The sequence below is a fragment of the Panthera pardus genome, unplaced genomic scaffold (genome assembly GCF_024362965.1).
Source record: "Panthera pardus isolate Hobbes unplaced genomic scaffold, ASM2436296v1 HiC_scaffold_2, whole genome shotgun sequence".
Lineage (NCBI taxonomy): Eukaryota > Metazoa > Chordata > Mammalia > Carnivora > Felidae > Panthera > Panthera pardus.
In genome coordinates this window covers 66,185,541-66,205,553 of record NW_026526765.1, presented here as the reverse complement: position 1 = coordinate 66,205,553, position 20,013 = coordinate 66,185,541, and the positions used below count along the sequence as shown (strand labels likewise).

Genomic DNA, 20,013 nt, shown 5'->3' with positions numbered 1-20,013 from the left:
GAAAAAAGAAAGTCCAAATAATAATTACTGTATATTGGGTCTATGCTTTGAGCATGCACAGGGCTAGGCACTTTCCCTGTTTATACACTGAGTCTCACAACAACTCTGCAAGGTAGGTAGGAAATCGGAGCTCGGGAAGTTGAATAACTTGCTCAAGGTCACCCAGCTAATGTGTGCTAGGAGGGAGGCATTAGAATGTGTGTCAGTCTGACCCACAAAGCCCAGATTCTTTTCACCATACCTCACTACCTCTCAGAACGCCAGGGTCTGCCTTACCCTTTCTCCAACTCAGTTTTTTATTGAATTAATGCTTTCTGACTAGCTGTGCAAAACCCCGCCTCCGAAATTCTGCTGTGATCCTAATGGAATTGTGCAGCTTTCAGGAAACCCTGACATTCTCCCAAACTCAGCATTAACTGAGAGCATCCCCCACCCCCAGATGGGAATTGGTCTATGGACTACACAGACAGCCTAAGAATGGCGGGCTCTCCCAGACATACCAGAGAAGGAAGAGGACCTTCCTTTAATCTTCAAGATTTGGAGACATCAGGGCATTGGAGCATGAGCTTTGAAGTCAACCTCACTGGGACTCAACTCCTAATTCAGCCATTCACTGGCTCTAAGACCTTGAGCAACTTACTTAACTTCTTGAAATTGTTTCTTCGTCTTTAAAAAAAAAAAAAAAAATGGAAATAACACCTAGTCTGCAGAGCTATCACTAGGACTAAAATTATGTAGTGCCTAATAAAGTGCCTAACCCAGTGCCTGGCACATAATAAGTGAAGGTATTAGTTTTGTTGATATTATTTCTAAGCAAAACCTTTCCCCTCCTGGGAAACCCTGTTTCTGTCTATTGGACAGGTTCCCCCCACATCCACCCAGTCTGTGCAGACTTGCTGCCTACTATGTCATCGGGAACGCAAAGGCTGGGAAGAAGGCCCTTCCCAAAATGGACTGGTGTTGCAGGGTGAGAAGCTGCCCCCTGACTTCATGCCAAAGCTCGTCAAGAATCTCCTAGGCGAGATGCCTCTATGGGTCTGCCAGAGTTGCCGAAAGAGCATGGAGGAAGATGAAAGGCAGACAGGTCGAGAACATGCAGTGGCGGTAGGTAACAGCTGAGGAGGGGTCCCTGAATGCAGGAGGGCTACCTGCCCAGAGAGATCAGGCTGTTAAGCTGTTCCTTCCCTGTTCTCTCAGGTGCTCTCCAGCAGACCCTGCGCCCGAGCACTTAGGGGCTGCGGGTTGGGTTCACAATTGGGGCAAGAACAGAGAGGCTTCAGGGAGCCCCCTTGCCCCTGAGGAGGGTCTCTGCAGTGTGAGGGCCAGCTTGTAGGTACTGGTCGATGGAGATCCTGCCCCTTCCATGTCACCGTGCTGCCTTCAGCTCTGTGGCAGCTTGAAAGCCAACCAGTATGATACAGAGAGCAAAGGCTGGTTTGAGGATCTACCATGTGCCTCAGTTAGAAGGCCTCCAAGATGCCCAAGAGGCATCTAACTGGCATCTCCTGAATCACAGCAGTCAGACTTGCCTCATTTCTCATTCATTCCCCTCCAGCCCCTTTCTTTTCCCCAGGGTCATGTCCGTTTCAGGACTTTTGACTTAAAGTCCCTTCCTTTCCTTGGCAGCTATCAGGACTCCCCAAAGGCCCACAGTTGACAGGCAGTCTGTATCCCTACCAGAGTCTCTGTCACCAGTATCCACACACTTCACTTTATCGGGAGCACCTCGGCCTCTCCCAACAAAGGCCTGATCCACGTTGGCCCTTTCACCTGGGGTTGTGGGACTTGTACTTTGACCATGGCACAGGACCTGGAGGAGGAGGTGCTCCTGGGTAAGCTAAGGCCACAGAGGGTCAGCTCTGATGTTTGCTGTTTTACCATGAGCTTTTTTCTTCCCCCTTCTCCAGATCTCCTTGTCACACACATCCTGCAAATCACAGTCTTGTGGGGGTGACTCTCATTCCTCTTCGTCCTCCTCTTCATCGTCCTCGTCCTCCTCCTCCTGCCATGGGAACTCAGGGGACTGGGATCCCAGCTCCTTCCTGTCAGCACATAAGCTCTCGGGCCTCTGGAACTCTCCGCACTCCAGTGGGGCCGTGCCGGGTAGCTCACTCGGGAGTCCTCCTACCATCCCTGGTGAGTCTCCGAGCTCGGGAGAGAGCCAGGCCACATAAATGTAGAGAGCTATTTTCCTATCCACTTTATTAAACAAATCAGGAGGCCAGTTATTAAAATAAGTAAAAGGAGCTGTTCTAATGGAAGCAGGGGGTACCTAGCCCTTGACTGTCTCCGTGGCACCCCTTTCCCCACAACCCTGAAGTTGAAAAATAACTGTCGTTGGCTGTAATAGCTTTCCCATCAGATTCAGGAGGGGGCATGGTGAACACTGGCTGAACAGAAAGTGGAGTCTGGGAGTATCCTTAGGGAATTAGGACTACAGTCACCTAATACCTGACCCCTGCAGCAGCACAGAGGTCCTGAGTGCTTTTGTCTTCCCAGACCTCTTTTTCTCCACCTAAAGAACAGATATAAAAGCACTGCACTTCTATCGACAAGAAGTTGGTGCAAGCTGCCAGGATTATTAGCCAACTTCACAGATATATAAGCCTTCTTTAGATCCTGAGATAACCCTTAGAGACCCAAAGAAAAGGTCTTGGGTTATTGAGGTATGATATAAATACTAATTATTGTCTGCTACTAAATTGAGGGCCTGAAACTGGTGTAACACCATATGTTAATTATACTGGAATTAACATAAAAGATAATAATAACTAAATTAAGGGCCTGAGTTCTCTAGAGGGGTGCTCCTCCCAGAATTGTGAGAGATGAGTAGAATTCCACTTATTTTAATGCATAAGTGAAAGTGAATCCTCAAAGCCTTTTCCCACTTCTCTGAAATCTAGAGCCACCTGAGAGTCTGGTACACCCTGGCTGCCTCAGTCCTCATGGCCCAGAGGCAGAGCTTTGGCCTGCTGCTCCACTGGCTTCTGTGGACCCTTCCCTGGGCCTGAGGAATACCTATGAACAAGCAATCCTAGAGAGGCCCCGAGAGACAGAACACATATCCCCCGTTTGTGCCACAGCAGAGGTGCTGGGGCCTTCTGTGGGGCGGGCATTCCTGGTGCCTTCTCTCTCAGGTCTGGGCTCCTTGACCCTGTCTATCCAAGTTGCTGCCTGCAAGGAAAAACTCTCCAGTCCGAGGCACTGTTAGACTTTCCCAAAAGCTCACAGGGTCCACTGTGCTGAGAGGCTATCCCCAGACAGGTTCCCTCTGGTCATAGTAAGCAGGATGTTGTAGCAGTGAGCCCTTGGGCTTTCCTTCCCAGGGTCTTGGCTCTCACTCTGACCCCTTTCTTCCCCATCCGTCCACAGGTGAGGTTTTCTCTCTCTCGGAGCACCACCGGCACTCAGACCTCACTGCTCCACCTAACAGCCCCACTGGCCACCACCCCCAGCCCGCGTCGCCGATCCCATCTCACCCCGGGTCCTTTGGCTCACCACCCCATCCACACCTGCCACCTGCTACCCCGGCAGCGCCTTTCCCTGCCCAAGCTTCAGAATGCCCTGTTGCCGCTGCTGCCGCCCCACACACCCCAGGGGCATGTCAGACTCCCCACCTGCCCTCCACCAGCATGCCGCTCCTGAAGATGCCTCCACCATTCTCAGGGTGCAGCCACCCCTGTAGTGGGCACTGCGGCGGGCACTGCAGCGGGACTCTCCTCCCACCTCCCAGCTCTCAGCAGCTCCCTAGCACTCACAGGTAAGTGAGTGGCACAAAGGGTATACTCCCTGCTAACTTCGACTTTGAGTTCTGAGAGACTTCACAGAGCATACCTTTGGGGTAGAAATTGAACGATAGATTCTATGTCTTTTGTATCATTTTTACAATCCTAAAAGAAGTAACTGTTGTCTTTTAAAAACTTGGAAAAGTTCAGGGTGTCTAACGAAGAAAAAATTTCCTCGAAACCTAAAGATAAACCTCTAACACTGGTATATTTTCTTCCTGATGTCTCTGTATATAAATTAGGTCTCTGTTTATATATTTTTGTGTAGTTATTTTTTTTTTAACATTATAGATCATTTCCCCAGTTAAAATTCTTCAGAAAACTTTCCAGTGGTCTCAAAATGTCTTCTTGCATAGCAGTAGCATAATTCATAAATTATTTTATCATTCCCCTATTCCTGGACATTTGGGTATTTCTAGTTTTTAACCATTAAAAACAAGGCTGTAATAAACATTCTTGTACCCAAATCTGTGTTTGAGTCAGGAATTACGGCCTTAAGGATTCCCTAAAGTAATTCTAAGTACTGAAGAAGTTTATATTAACATGTATGTGAAAGATAAAATTATTTGTGGAGGAGAAAGGTACGTATTTTTGTATTAGAAATCAGAGCTGTGTTTAGTATGCATTTGAATTTTCTCATTCTAAAATCCCACCACCCCAATGCCGCCACTTTTAGCAGTTTTCCCTACGGGTCTTACCCACACAGTGTTGGTGGTGTCTATACAGTTGTTGTCCTCTTTCACATAGCGTTCATTGTGTGCTTCCTATGTGGTCTTCCGGGTCTCAGCTGAAGGGTGGAGAATATTCTCCATAGTGCACTTCCCTGTTCTCTAGTTGCTAATGATTTAAATCATTCCGGTATTTTAACATTGTAAATAATGTCTCTAAAGATGTCTTTGCCTAAAGCTGTTTCCCTCTTTTGGGGTTTTCTCCTTGGAAAAGGTCCCTCAGAATGAAAAAAGTTCTCCGTTTAAAAGATGTCAGAAGGTCTTTTTTGAGAAGGGTTCCTAATACATACTGAAAAATTTCTTTCCAAAAGTCTCTCCAAATTTATGTAACCACCAGTATTAGGGTGCTAGCTTCTTCATATTCTCAGGAGCATGGGTTATTTTAATTTTGCTAATGTAGGTGAAGAATGGTCATTTTGGATTAAGCTTCTCTGAGCACCACTGATAATGGTTCCTGCCCCTCCTTTTCTACCCCTTGCACAACAGACTGCCCTGGGAGCCAAGCCTTCTCACTGCTCCTTGCCCTGCCCTTTCTCCTGGCTCCCACCATCCCAGCCTCACCCCATGTCCCCAGCCCTAGGGCATTCCAGCTTCTGATGGCCAGGGCAGGGCTCTTATTCTTCTGGCTCCAGTTTTGGGACTTTGTGGGCCAGTGTCTTTTTCTTATCCTGGAAAAATAGTCTATGTTATGTGATGCCCTCAGTTTTTCCTGAAGTCCAGAGACAGAGCAGTACAGTGGGAGAGCATGAGCTTTGCACACAGGCAGGCACAGGCTGAGCCCTAGCCTCTCCTTGGGCAAAGCAGTGAAGCACTCTGACCCTTAGTTACCTACCTTAGTTACCTCCACTGCAAGTTATCTCCAGTGCAACATCTATTTTGCAGGACCTGGGAGATGCTTAGAATATGCTAAATATAGTACCTGTCCCAAACAGTACAGTAGCTCTTAGAGTCTGGCCCACAAGGCACATTGACTTTCCCAGATTTAAGGCCCCACAGCTAAGACAGCTCCACCCACTGGTGCAGATTTGGGCTAAGGACCTAAAGGGTAAAAGGAAATTGACCCTGTTGACCTCCTTTGGATGCTTCAGGAGAGCCATCAGCCCACAGCCCACAGGGTGATGGCCCTGTTTTTGTGAGAGGCACTGATAACAATCTGACTGCTTCGGCCTTTGTGGGATGAGGCACATGAAGGGTAGTTGGGATGGCAATGGTGAGAATGCTTCCCCGGGCTCCTGCTGCAGCCTGCTCCTGCCATGCCCTCCCTCATCTGTGGGCTTATCTTTCTCCCCCATCAGCAGAGACCCTGGGTGTAAAGGGCACAAGTTTACACACAGTGGCCTGGCCTGCCAGCTCCCCCAGCCCTGCGAGGCAGATGAGGGCCTGGGTGAGGAAGAGGACAGCAGCTCAGAGCGCAGCTCCTGCACCTCATCCTCCACTCACCAGAGAGATGGAAAGTTCTGTGACTGCTGCTACTGTGAGTTCTTCGGCCACAATGCGGTGAGTGAGCCTGCCCAGGCCAGAGAGGGCTGAGGGCCAGTTAAGGTGAGCCAAAGGAGCACCCTACTCTCCCCAGATTTCCCCTTGCTCAGGGGGATTATAACCACACTGGAACCTTCTGAGTTCTCGCAGCCTGTGTCCACTCACTTAACCCTTACAGCACATTTGTGAGGTAGGGATTTTTCAACACTTTGCTCCCTTTGCTCTTTTCCTGGTTTCTCCTTAAGATTGACTTCTTTTCCGTAGGCAAAAAGGAAAGGAAATGGTAGAGAGAAAGCTATGTTTCTGATGAGTATGGATATGTGTGTAATCACAGAGAAGTGAACCACACTTGTGCGTGATGAAGGCAGAGTGGAAGCAAAGGCTCTCAGTCCTCCAAGTGTGAGAGACTGCGAGGGACAGGCCGTAAGTGCAGGCGGCACCAGGAAGAAGGTTCAGGGCAGAGTACGTGCTGTCTGTACAGAGAGCGAAAACAGTTCAGAAGTCTGAAAGTGCAGAGCAAAGGGCCGCCGGCTAGAGGAGAGCAGTTGAGGACAGAAGAAATGAAAGTAATCACATTGTTAGTCACTTTTGAGCTAGGGGTTATTATTCTCATTTCAAAGATGACAAAATCGAGGCACACAAAGACTAAGTGACCTGCCCAAGGTCATACAGCTTCCGAGTGACAAAGCCCGGGCTCAAACCTGCTTTCCTGGCTCCCAAGTCAGTGGGCTCACAATGCTGTTGCATACCTCCCACTCCCTCCGCCCACCGCTGCCTTAGCTCTGGGCCTGGCCGAGGCTGAAGCCACTTGGCCTTTGTGGCTGTGGTAGAAAGAACAGTTGTCTCGCTTCTCACCACATGTTCGGTGCCAGCGGGTGGGAGTGCTCCGGGCTTCCCGGGCCCAGGGTGTGTAACGTCAGCACCTCCCCCTCCCCCAGCCACCCGCTGCCCCGACGAGTCGGAATTATACAGAGATCCGAGAGAAGCTCCGCTCGAGGCTGACCAGGCGGAAAGAGGAGCTGCCCGTGAAGGGGGGCACCCTGGGCGGGATCCCTGGGGAGCCCGCCGTGGACCACCGAGATGTGGATGAGCTGCTGGAATTCATCAACAGCACGGAGCCCAAAGTCCCCAACAGCGCCAGGGCCGCCAAGCGGGCCCGGCACAAGCTGAAAAAGAAGGTGGGTGTGGGGGGGAGCCTAGCTGTACCACCTCTCCTCCCTAAGGAATCCCTTGCACCAATCCCCCAAGACTTCAGGGGCACGAACAGTGCTGGCTGCCAGAAGCCTTAGCACAGCTCACTGCTATGGGAAGGTCTGTATGAGTTTGGGAGGCATAAGGGTCAGGGAGCCTGGGGCCAATGATTGGAGAAAAGACGAGTCCTGGCCTCAGAAACTGCTGGATTCCTTCAGTCAGTTAGTCATGTATTCATTCAGCAAACACTTCTACAAATACTGGGAGCCAGAGCATGATGCAGTTAAGTTCTCTCCCTGGAGAAGCTCGGTCCAGTGGAGAGACTGACACAAAACTGGACTAGCACATTAGCATGTGTCAAGCACTGGGATAAGGGAACCCCCTCCCCCCATCTTGCCTGGGCACGCTGGAAATGGCTTACCAAGAGGCTGACTTGAAAGCTGAGTTGTAGGGAGTGAGTTCAGATTCCTTGGGAGAGTTCTGGCAGCAGGCATAGCACATCCACAGCAGTTTGGTGTAACCAGAGCTCGAATAGAGCAGAGGCAGGACAGCTAGTAGAGGTGAGAAAGGGCCTCATAGGCCCTGCTAAAGAGCTTTGACTTGATCCTATAGCTGAGGGGAGTCCCTGCAGGACTTTTATCAAAGGATGCGCTAGGTCAGATCTGTATTCCACTGTGACTGTGTGGCAATATGGAAGGTAGCCTGGAGGGTTGACACTCCAGGAAGGAATATCGAGGGCCAGGGGAGAGCCGAATGATGCTGGGGCTAGAGCACGGGAAGCAGACATGACCAGCTTTGGTAATCTGATTATAGAACAGAGATGAAGGAGTCAGGATTTCTCCCGGGTGTTTGCTTGGATGACTGACAGGATGGTGTGCCCTCCATTCACTGAATGAGGATGAGATTGGCAGAAGACAGGAAATTCAGTTGGGGCACGTTGACTTGGGAGATTCTCAGGAGAATCGCCACCTCCAAGTGGAGATGGAGGTGTGGGACTGGGAGTTTCCAGCTTGGAGGTGTAATTGAAGCCATGGGAAGGACCCAGCCATGGGCTGGGTGAGCTCCTCAGAGGGCTGAGGAGAGAACCCAGTGAGCTATTTCTGGGCAGCCCTGCTCCCAGGCGAGCCCCAGGGCTTGACGGCCCATCCCCTGCTGCCTCATTACCTCTTCACCTGCCCACCCCCAGCTGTGTCTGCACAGTGCCACACGGGAGCCCAGCAGCCGAAGAGTTGGGTTTGACAACCAGCTTGCTCCAGGTCCTGGGTGGTCAAACGGCCCTGGTGCTCTGGAAAGCAGCAGTTCTACATCTTTTTCCAGCCCAAAGGACAAACCAGGACCCTTTCCCTGCAGCCTGAAGTAGTGAGCCAAGAGGTTCCACTGCTGCCTTCAGAAAATGGTCAGCACTTTCTTTCTCCCATCCAGTGTTGCCTGGCCAGAAGTGTCTAGTGGGCAACAGCAGTCTCTTTAGCCTTCCCTAGCTGCTTAAGGCAGTGGTTTCCAGTTAGGTCCCAGCGAGCACACCTTGAAGTTCGTAGGCCTGCGTGCTTTCCGTAAATCTGTGCTCATACATCCCTACCCCTTTGCTGGTAACGCCAGTAACAGTTTCTTTTCTCCCCTCCTTTTCCTTCCAACAACTTCCTTCCAAGCTCAGACTTCAGGTAACTCCTGCTACTGTACTGCCACTCTACCTTGCATGTCTCCCTTAGCTGCCATTTATCACCCTCTATTCACTCATTCGGAAACTTGCTGCACAGCTACTGTCTGCCCAGCCCAGTCTAGAGGCCAGAATACAACATAGCACCAGGCAGTTGCAAGGTCATGTGATAGGGAGTCATGGTCATTATCTGTTTATACATCAGCCTCCTCTCCAGTGTCCTTCCTCTCCCTCAGACTTAACCACAGTCTGGCTGTCCATCACAAACACAGCTTCCCCTGGGAGCCATCCAGTGGAAACTGCTCATTCTCTCCCACCTCAGGAGACCAATAAAGCTAAGTGTCTTTCTGCTCACTTATATTATTTGCAGACCCATGACTGTCTGTCCCTCATGTACTAACCCCTACTCCTTTGAAACTGACCCTGGCTCGGTCATCTACAACCTTTCAGCCACTCCTATTCGTCCATTAAAGGCTGTCACCTGCCCCTTCCTCCACTACCCAGGCCATAGAGATCCCCTGACCATCATTGACTCACTGTCTTACCACTACTCTCAATTCCTTGCCCTGTTGCCCTTCCATTACACCCACTCAGAAAAATCGCAGCCCTGGGTTTGACCCCTACCTGCCTCTCCCCTTTTGTAATTCAAGGAAAGCTCTAGATCAGATCTGTCTATGGCACCAAAGCCCCTTGGTCTCCTGCTTGCTTGAGCCCTCACATTGCCCAACAGGCATAGCTCCCTGATCTACGCTCTTCATCATTTCTGTCTACCACAGCTTCTTTGTCAGACCTCCAGATTCTTCTCAAACCTCCAGGCTTTCCCCACCCAGCCTTTCTTTTTTGTTAGATGACCTCACTTCCTGTTTCAGCAAGGGAAAAAAGCCAGCAGACAGGCACTCTCTCAGCATCTTACCACTCCACCTGCAGACTTGTTGTCATGAGGGAAGAGTTTACCCCTTCTCCTGCCTAAGGCCTTACAGTCCTTTTCTGCCTCCTCAGTCTAACTTCAGCTTCCTGCTCTGGCTTTGGCCTCTCCTCTGGGCTGTCTCCCAGTGTTTCACTATGCCCAGTACTCTCTCTTTTGAAAGCAAATTGTGCCTTGAGGGTACAGCCTCCCTCCCTCCCTCCCCTCCCCCCCCCCCCCTTCTGTCTCTCTCTCTCTCTCTCACCCACCTCACCTCTTTCTCTTTCCTGGCAAATTTCTTGAAAAATGTTACCTGCATTCACTGTCTTTGCACTATCTTCACAAACTATCCCCCGCCCCCCCCCTCCAAGCCACCAGTGACAACTTTGTTGCCAAATCGCACTCTCCTGGCCCACCTTCTTTGTCAGCTAGGCAGCATCTCACATTTTGTATTGGTTGTCCTTTTCAAATATTGCTTTCTTTGGCCCTGTCTTCAGCCAGGCGGGGACAGGGAAAGGACAATGGGAATGCCGTGTTCTCCAGATTTCTGACCTTCTCTGATCTCTCTTCTGTCTCCTTTGTGGACTCCTCTTCCTCTCTCTGACCCTCCCCCTAAAGGATATCTTTCTGAGAAAGAGAAGCCATCTAGATAGTGTTGTTCCTGGTTCGTTATGTCCACCTGTTTCCTCCCTGCCCTTCACACTGATATCTGCTGCTACTGGGCACCTCCTCACAAATGTCATACCAGTACTCAAACTGAGCACATCCAAAACTGAGCTTGTTATCTTTCTCCAAAGAGGCCTGCTTTTACTTCTTCGTTGTCTGTCTAGTTAATGGCACCACCACCATCTACCCAGTTGCCTGAACCAGAACCCAGGATGCCATTCTGGGAGGAACGCATCATGGTGATTGAGAGCAGCGGGCCTTGGAATCAGACCTCAGTTTGGAACCTGGCTCTGCCACACTTGCTGGATGACCTTGGGCAAATCACTTCACCTCTAAGCCTCAGTTTCTTCATCCACAAAATGAGAATAACAGTAGAACCTAACTCAGATGGTTGCGAGAATGAAATGGAGTGATGCACAGAAAGGTTCGACAAAATGTGTGGTCAGGGAAGCTGCTGCAGCAGCACCAGTGGTTGTCAGTGTCGTTCTTGTAACTCCTCTCATTCTCTCCCCACCTGCCACCAAATCCCAGCCACACTACCTCCCAAATAGCTCAGACCATCCACTTCTCTCTCCACCGTACTACTACTACTTAAAAAGCCTTCAATGGCCGAACATTGCCCTCGGGATCAAACCCAGACTTGAGCATGGCCTGCAGGGCTCTTCAGGATCCAGTCCTTGCTTAGCTTGCCAGCTTTCTTTCTCAGTCTCTCCCCTCTGGCCTTCCTGCCCACCACTCCCTACCACTCTCCTAAAAGAAATTGGGGCTCCGGCTCTCCCTATGAATGTTTGCATTCTCTAAAGATTGTGTGTGCCCATTTCCCAGTCTTTACACTTGCTCCTCCTCCTGCCTAGAAAGTGCTAGTCTCTGCCCAGGACGATCCCAGTCACCCTCCAGTGCCCAGGGAGATACTGCCTCCTCTGTGGGAAGCACCTCTGATGGCCTGGTCTGGGTTCCCAGAGTATCGATAGTACTTTCTTCCCTGTTACTCAGCATTAAACAGCCTGTTTGCATGTCTGCCTCCCTCAGCAGAATTCTCATGCATAGTAAAATTGCCCAGAGCCCAGCCCAGTGCCTCCTAGTTGATGGTCAAGAAGTGATTGTCAAACAGGATTGAAAGCCATAGGAACTGCAGATCACACCTGGATGTGCTGTCCCAACTCTGCCACTTTCTAGCTATGTAACCTTGGGCCAGTTCCTTATTCGTTCCAAAGTCACATGTCCTCATCTGCAAATTGAGGATAATGTTTGCCAGGGGCCATTGTGAGGGTGAAACGAGATGACATGCAGGAAGGGTCAGGCTCATGGCATGTAACAGAAAGTTAGTGTTCTGTGCTCTGTCCTCCTCTCACTACCAAGCCGTACGTGGTCCCACATCGCTCCCTCTAACTCGTTTTCAGATTTGAAATCCTCCATAGAACTTCCATTCCTAACAGAAAAAGTTGGCTGGTGCAGGGGAGGAGTGATTCGAAAGGCCTTCCAGTCCTTTGTCCATCCTCATGGCCTTAAACTTCAGGGCACATGGCTGGAAACACTGCTCCAGACTGAGCTGCTTCCTCACATGAGCACCATGGTGCCAAGGCACAGCCTTGTCAGCACCCAGGGAAAGGGACACATGCCCCCTCAGATGTCCTCCTAGCAACACCATGAGGAATAGGTAGGTAGTTTTTCTACCGAATTTACAAAGGGGGACAATAAGATTCAGAGAGAGTAAGTGATTTGTCCAAGGTCCCACAGTTGTGGCGCTAGTCAGTTGCAGAGCCATATTTAAAATAGATGGATGCTTGCTGGGGCACAGAGTCACCCTCTTTAAGTTGACTCTGAAGTGGTCGCAAGCCCTCTTTTCTCTCCCCAGTTTCGTTTTCCTGTTTCTCCCCTCCATTCCCACATCAGCTAGAAATACTTGAAATGTGGAAGTCATCTAGCCCCTGGCCCAGCGCCACCATCACCTCCTGCCCGTGGGCTTTTGACATCTGTCTCCCATCTCCCTCTAAAGGCCTGTTGGCCTGCTGGTCACTTGAGGTTGAGCAAAGGAATGGGGTGACTCAGAACCCAAAGACTCTCATTTTTACTCTCCAGAACGAGATCTGTTGACACTAACAGTCCAGCCCCCAAGTTCTCACATAGGTAGAGTGGCTGCTTTTACATCTTGCTGTGGGGCCCCATGTGGCTGCCACTGTATGCCATCAGGCACATTTCAGGCATGGCCTTGATTACTGGAGGCAGCTGAGTGGTGAGTGGCCTTCGTATGGGAACTTCGCCCTCTTCCATAGTGCCCATACACACATTCCTGCCATCCAGAGCAGTCTGACCTACCATGGTGGCCATGGTGGTCTCACAGCCCATCTTCTTAAAGCCCTCGCCCCTCGTGATACCACAGCTTTTTTCCCCTACCACCAGCAGAATTGGAGAGAATGCTTCTGTAGCAGCCATCTGCCTCACATGCATCCCCAGTTTTGTCTTCACTCCAGAATTATTGTTCCCCCCTTTTGCAGATGAGTCCACGGAGACTCAGCAAGTGATTGAACTGCTTAAGCTCAAGCCTGGAAGGCAAGGTACAATTAGCTGCATTCCTATCCCTTTGAGTCCTAGTGTCCGTAGGCCCTACGACACCAGGGCTCTGGATGAACAAGCTATAAAAACCCTATCCTTTGTGGGTCTGTCTCCATCCCCAGGACATGCACCTGTCTGATTGCATTTCATCCTCACTCCCACAGGGTGGGTGAGCAGGCCAGGATGGCAACACCCTGCCTCTAGCCAGTTAGCCGCAAAGGCGGGCCCTAGGCTGATGTGTCAGGTGTCACACTGTGCCTGGTAGCTGCCTGGCCTCCGCTGAAATTGCGTCTTATGTTGGCAGGAAAAGGAGAAGGCCCACTTGGCAGCAGAAGCTCTAAAGCAGGTGAATCGTAGTGTTTCTGGAAGCCGGGAGCCAAGGCCTGCCAGGGAGAGGCTCTTGGAGTGGCCTGACCAGGAGCTGGATCGAGTAAATAGCTTCCTGAGCAGCCGTCTGCAAGAGATCAAGAACACTGTCAAGGACTCTATCCGTGCCAGCTTCAGTGTATGTGAGCTCGACATGGACAGCAATGGATTCTCTAAGGAGGGTGCTGCTGAGCCAGAGCCCCAGAGCCTATCCCCCTCAAACCTCAATGGTTCCTCAGAGCAACGGCCTGACATTAATCTTGACCTGTCCCCTTTGACTTTGGGCTCCTCTCAGAACCACACGTTACGAGTTCCAGGTGAGCCAGCCCCACCATGGACAGAAATGAGAGGCTCCCACCCACCATGGACAGAGGTGAGGGGGCCCCCTCCTGGTATCATCCCTGAGAATGGGCTAGTGAGGAGACTCAACGCCGTGCCCAACTTGTCCCGGGTGATCTGGGTCAAGACACCCAAGCCAGGCAACCCTAGCCCTGAGGAGCCAGGCCCAAAGGAGGTTCCCAGTTGCAAGCAGGAGCTGCCCGAGCCTGTGGTCTCAGCTGGGAAGCCGCGGAAGGGCAAGAGACAGGGCAGTCAGGCCAAGAAGATCGAGGCAAGCCCAGCCCCACGGTCCCCTGCCAGCCTCGAGGTTCCCAATGCCAAGGGCCAGATCCCCAGCACCAAGCAGCCAGGCAAGGCCACAGAGCCTCCCAAAGTGGGCAGCTGTGCTGAGGCTGGAGAAGGGAGCCGGGGGAGTCAGCCAGGACCAGGCTGGGCTGCTGGCCCCAAAGCTGACGAGAAGGGCAGCTCCTGGCGAAACTGGCCAGGTGAGGCCAAAGCACGGCCTCTGGAGCAAGAGTCTGTGCAGCCCCCAGGCCCAGCAAGGCCACAGAGCTTGCCACAGGGCAAGGGTCGCAGCCGCCGGAGCCGCAACAAGCAGGAGAAGACAGCCGCCTCCTTGGGTGAGTGCACCAGGAATTGAGTGGCTGACCCCCCACCCCCACCCCAGCCAGGCCAGAGGGTGGAGGGTAATCCTTGCGTGTGGGCAGTGCTGCCCTAAGAGCATGACCCCAGAGGCCTGGCCATGGGCACTAAGCCCTCCTGGCTGTGTCTTCCTAGACGATGTGTTCCTGCCCAAGGACATGGATGGGGTGGAGATGGATGAGACTGACCGGGAGGTGGAGTACTTCAAGAGGTAGGTGTGGGGATGCCTTCTCGCCCACCCACACTCAGGCTCTCCCTCAGCCCGACTCCCTCAGAGGGAGAGCCTCTCCAAGCTCTCTCCCACCAGTGTATCTCCTGGGACCCAGGTGGCCACATGGCAGGACAGGGCATCTGGAAAAGTATAAGGGACAGGGAGAAGGAGGCATGTCAGGCCCCAAGAACCAGGGCTTTCTCCAGCTTTATTCACTTTGTTTATTCATTTGCACTTTCTCTGCTCTGCCTGGGCTGAGCTCTAGGGTAGAGGCAAATCAAACACAGCTTAGGTGGAGAGAGAGAGCCATAAACAGTGTTGAGTGCTGTTGGAAGAGTAAGGGTATGGGGCTGTGGGGGAGGCAGCTAGAAGTGGGGCGACAGGCGAAGCTGAAACGTAGGCGAGGCCAGGGCAGCCTTCCTAGTAGAGGTGGCAACCAAGCTGAGACCTGAGAAATAAGAACAAGTGGGCAAGGTAAAACAGGGCCTTTGTGACAGCGGAGCTAGTAGGTATAGACGTTTGAAGCTGAAAGCAACATGCAGTACCTAGGGGAACAGAAGGCAACGCAGTGTAGCTGCAGTAAAAATACACTGTGAGGAGCAACCCTGTATCCTGAGGCAGTGTTGGTCTCTTAACACATTGTTCCCTTGGCTTGTGGGCACTCTGTCCAGAAAGCCAGCAGAGCTCACATAACCTGCTAGATCCCAATACCCTGGAACCAAAGGACTGGTACAGAGCTGACTTGGTTTCTTTATTGACCAGGACACACAGGCCTAGAACGGGGGTCTAGCAGTGAGAACCTCTAATTGTGCTTTTTTGGTGTCTCTCAAAACCAATAGGTTCTGTTTGGATTCTGCAAAGCAAACTCGTCAGAAAGTTGCTGTGAACTGGACCAACTTCAGCCTCAAGAAAACCACTCCCAGCACAGTTCAATGAGGTATGGAGACCCCTAAGTGTTGCACGTACTCCCTCTCCCCAAGTTCTGTCACTTCTGTGCCCCCGCCAGACCATTTCATGCTCTGGGGCACATGGAGTTAGCCTAGCAGCTTGCCAGCCCTGGCCCCTGTACCTCCACGGCAACAGCACCACAAGTTACACTCTCTGAAGATATCCTGGGCCAGACCCTCCTGTGTTCCCTCTTGCCTGTGCTCCTGAAGGATCCTTCCTGCACTGCCATCCTTGGACTATCTCTGCCAGGCCCCTGCTTCCCTTACCATCTGCCTCTCAAGCAGCCGTAGTCCCCAGAGGACTGCCCCCACACCTGACATTATTAGCCTCAGGGTTGAATCTCATTTGCCTGGCCTGGTAGGCTACCAGGATGCTTCCCAGCTAAAACCATACAAGAAGGGGCCAGCCCCAAAGGACCAGTGAGAAGGCAGATGAGGTAGACCAAGACTTTGGAGAGGTCATTTAGGCATGGAGGAGTTGGTGAGCACTCTCCACAAATATGACAAGCTCCATGAAGAAATGATAGCTGGGCTGCCTCCTGAAGAAGAGATCTGGCCCTGAGCTGGGCTCTGGCCTCCTCTCCGAGCCACCTACACTGGTCCTTTGTCTGAAATACTGACATATATATTTTTTTAATGTTTTATTTATTTTTGAGAGAAAGAGAGTGAGGAAGGGCAGAGAGGGAGGAAGATAGAGCATCTGAAGCAGGCTCTGCACTGACAGCAGCAAGCCTGATATGGGGCTTGAACTCACGAACTACAAGATCATGACCTGAGCTGAAGTCGAATGCTCAACCGACTAAGCCACCCAGGTGCCCCTGCAATACTAACATATCAGATGATGTTCTGGACTGCAAATAGAAGACCAAGAAGGGCTGAGAACCATAGTGTAGGAGAGAAGGCTGGCTGGCAGACAGGCCTTGGTGCTGGGTTTGCAGCCTAATGGCTGTGCAGTGCCCTGTCTTAACTTCATGCTCTGTCCCTGGGATCGGGCCTTTTCTGGCTGGCAATCACACAACTTGCCCTTAAGGCAACAGGAAACTGAGGCAGGTAGGCTGAACTCAGGGACCCCTGGGAGGGTGTCCTCACCTGTACTTCTCCTCTTTTCAGTGCCAGGAACACGCCTCTCTGGGCCAGGGCAGCAGACTTCCTGGACCCTTAGCTGAGTCCCTTTGTCATTTTTTGGGTCAGGATTCCCCACCCTTGATGCTGGCTTCAGCTCCCCAGGAACAGCCCAGAGAGCCTGAAGCTAGGGCAGTCTTTGAGGCTCGGCTCCCTATGGCACCTCAGGCTGCCCGGAGTCAGGACTGTCTTTAGACTCACCTTAGCCCCTCTCTCTGAAAGGGCTAGGTTCCCTGGTCTTTGGCCAAACTGAAATGTCCACACCCTCAGGAGCTTCTGCCAGGACCAGGGTGCCCTCCTGCCTCTTTTTTCTACCTCCACAGGATCCAGGAGTGACGGGGACCCCAGGCACTTTCATCTTTTGCCTCTTCTGAGAGTAAAAGGGGCACATCTTCTCCCACAGCCCAATGCCCTTGTCAGCCAGGAAACCTCATCCAGCCGTCTTCTCTCAAGGACTCCCCCTTTGGTTGATTTCTTTTCCCAAGACTGGAGATGTTCCCTCCCTGTCCCACTCCCACCATAAGGGCTCTCCACTGCTTTTCCACCCTCCTCAGAGTGGGAGCCCTGAGAGTGCATGAGAAAGCAGTGCTGGCACAGATTCGGGACCTAGCCTGGGCTGTGTACCCAGAGCCTGAGGCAGGAGTCAGGATGCATATGCCGCCTCTCCCCTTCCTGTCAGTAGGAGAGCAAAGACCAGAGGCTGGGCTCTTACCCTACCCTGACTTGGAAAGAGGTGTGACAGGGGAGCTGTCCCCCAGCAGGGTCTTAACTTTCATCCTCTGCTGGAGATAATCAAGGAAGTCTATTCAAAATTTTCAGCCCAAGGAGTAAAAATAGCAGGCAGTTGTTCCTACCCATGGGGACCCATGGAAACCCAGAGCCAACATGGGGAGGCTAAGTCAAAGTTCTCACTCACGGTGCAGCCATGCTCCTGTTTTCTCAGCCCCTGCCGGGTCAAGCTTCTTCAGGGTGTCCTGAGACCCCAACTGCCAGCTGAAGGTCTACAGTTTCTTCCTCCACATCCCTATCCACCTGCCCAAGATCCTCCCTGCTCCTCGCCATCCTGGACCAACCAAAAGTTGAATGGACGCTGTGCCGTGCTGGGGCCCCTCAGGACCTCCGCAGAGCCGCTTCCTGGTGCTACGCAGCCTCCTCACTCAGAGCCCGGGGGCTGAACTGGCTTGTGGGCTGGGGGCTGATGGTACTGCTGGCCCAACACTGCTCTCTTTGTGTTTGGTTTTGTTTTTGTTCTTGTTTTTCAATTCTTTACTTTTGATACTGTGAAGATCTTTCCTGCCGAAAGATAAAGCAACATTTGGACACAGAGTCGGTGTGTTGGTGGTTGGTGGTCTGGGACGGGGGTGAGGTGAGGAATGTACTCAGAAGCATGGGCTCTGCCTTAGTCATTAACCTCATTGAGCACATACTATGTGTCAGCAGTTCAGTAATTTCCTCTTAATTCTTACAGCAGTTCTAAATGGGACTGTTATCCCAATTTATAGATGAGGAAACTAAAGCTAAGATGGGCAAGTGACTTCAGTGCACTCAGTCTGGCTGACTAGGATTAGAGCATAGGCCTGTATAACAGCAGCATCTGTGCTCTTTTCTCCTGTTGGGAGGACTCTGGTATGTAAACTTGAGCAGCTGTTTCCCCATACTGTGTTTGTTTCCCCCTCTGCAAAACCAGTGAGTTGGAGGAGTGAGACTCGATCTCTTTGCAACTGATGTGAGGTGGAGTCTGGGAAAGGCTTACGGCCTTTATGGACTGTACACCTGTAACCTGGGTGATTCACATTGTCAGGAGAAGTGGAGTAAATGAAGTTCCTATAAATTGGATCTGACTTTCCAATGGGAATGAGACCTGTAACCTAAATACTGGATTGTAGAGGATAATGAACCCTTCTGTAAAGTAAAGCAAACTACCTCATTCCTACCCCACCCCCCCCCACAGTAAATCTGGTTCTTAAATTCAGATTTTAATATAATAGGTTTGTTAAACAGTGCTTTCTCGTACACACTTGTGTTTCCAACTCCTTGCCCCCAATGTCATCTTCTCTCTAAAACTGACACTTAACTTGAGCTTGTGTGGGAAGCAGTGGAGGCTGTGGCCACTCAGTCACTAAGAGCCCTTTATGGAGAGGTGGGAGCAGGATCAGAAACTGTTCCCTCCCCCTTCTCTTCCTCCCAGGTCGAATCCCACCACGGGCTGTCAGTGCCAGTTTCCTCTTCTAAAGATGTTAAAAAGCATCACTCACAGGCTCACAATTCCTGGTCCCTGGACTTTCCTAATCTCCAAGAAAGTATGCAAACTCCCCTGTGAAACCTGTCTGTATATGTATTACCTTTGTTCTTCTTTCCTTTCAACTCTTGCACCAGGCTCCTGTGCTGCAACTAAACTGGCATAATTATCTAAAATTCTGCTTCATCATTCAAAAATTGCAGGTCTGATCAAGGAGCTGCTTTACCTACAGAGAAAAACCTGTGGGTGGCATTCAGAGGCTTCCACATCCAGCCCCCACCTCCCAGCACTTCACTCCAGCAATACCAGATGACCTCAGTCTTCATCTAGGCCTGGCACTCTCAGGTCTCCCAACTTTTGCTCACACATTTCCTTTTTCCTAGATTACCTTTCCTTTATCATTTCCTGCTTATCCTTCACATTCAAGCTGAAAGGCTATTTTACAATGAGAATCAATTTGCCCTGCCTTGTGATGCTTCCAGAAAGTACTACCTTATCTGTCTTAAAATATTTCTCCTGAATATCAAGATCCATTATATTTCTGTCTCAACTAATCCATAAACTCACAAGTCAGGTTTGTGTCTTCATCTTTCATTTGCTTCAGCACTGTGCACAATACCCAGCACGTGCTCATGTTAAATACATAATAGTACTGACCCATCACTCCTCTTCAAAAGTCACCAGTGGGCTTGCCTGGGTGGCTCAGTTGGTTGAGCCTTGACTCTTGATTTTGGCTCAGGCGATATTCTCCCAGTTGGTGGGATGGAGCCAGGAGCTCAGGCTTGGCAATGACGCCGCAGAGCCTGCTTGGAATTTTCTCTCCCTCTCTCTCTGCACCTTTCCTGCCCTCACGCTCATTCTTTCTCAAATAAAAGTCCCCAGTGAAGTTGAAGTTACTTTTGACAGGGCCCTGCATGCCCTGGTCCCTGTCTACCTATCCAGCTTTAGCTCTGAACACTCCTATCCCTACAGCAGCCGGCCACGTGACCCGTCTGTTCCTTGAGGAATCTGTGTGCTTGCACAAGGCCAGACCTTCACTCCTGCAGGGCCCTCCATCAGAAGGCTTCTCTCCCTTTCCTCCCCTCCCTGTTCTGAGATTCTACACTTCTCTGGAAGCTCAGATCTAGGTCTCCTCGAAGCCTCTGGTTCCCCAGGCAGTGAGTTACTCTAAGCTCTATCACAGCATT

The 20,013-nt window shown here is 51.2% G+C and overlaps 1 protein-coding gene and 1 long non-coding RNA gene across 22 annotated transcripts in view; one reads left to right on the top strand and one right to left on the bottom strand.

Annotated features, from left to right (window-relative positions):
- Nucleotides 1–17,913, top strand: part of FAM193B (family with sequence similarity 193 member B) — a 31,473-nt gene extending 13,560 nt beyond the window's left edge. For 17 of the 21 annotated variants that reach the window (XM_019450462.2, XM_053907130.1, XM_053907132.1 and 14 more), the window contains 9 exons: nt 862–1,104; nt 1,908–2,136; nt 3,373–3,760; nt 5,809–6,010; nt 6,931–7,170; nt 13,265–14,285; nt 14,443–14,518; nt 15,358–15,455; nt 17,531–17,913. In XM_019450462.2, coding sequence (XP_019306007.1) covers nt 862–1,104; nt 1,908–2,136; nt 3,373–3,760; nt 5,809–6,010; nt 6,931–7,170; nt 13,265–14,285; nt 14,443–14,518; nt 15,358–15,454 — 2,496 coding nt within the window. In that variant the 3' untranslated portion in view covers nt 15,455; nt 17,531–17,913. Of the gene's footprint in view, nt 1–861; nt 1,105–1,907; nt 2,137–3,372; nt 3,761–5,808; nt 6,011–6,930; nt 7,171–13,264; nt 14,286–14,442; nt 14,519–15,357; nt 15,456–16,910 lie in introns of all 21 variants that reach the window. The other 4 variants (XM_019450464.2, XM_019450463.2, XM_019450466.2 and 1 more) reach the window with 4 other exon arrangements.
- LOC109267592 (uncharacterized) lies at nt 14,690–19,066 on the bottom strand. The gene is made up of 3 exons (XR_002080185.2): nt 18,930–19,066; nt 17,504–17,880; nt 14,690–14,966 (listed from the first exon to the last, which is right to left on the bottom strand). It is a non-coding gene; the product is annotated as an uncharacterized LOC109267592 (long non-coding RNA).
- Nucleotides 19,067–20,013: the final 947 nt, after the last annotated feature.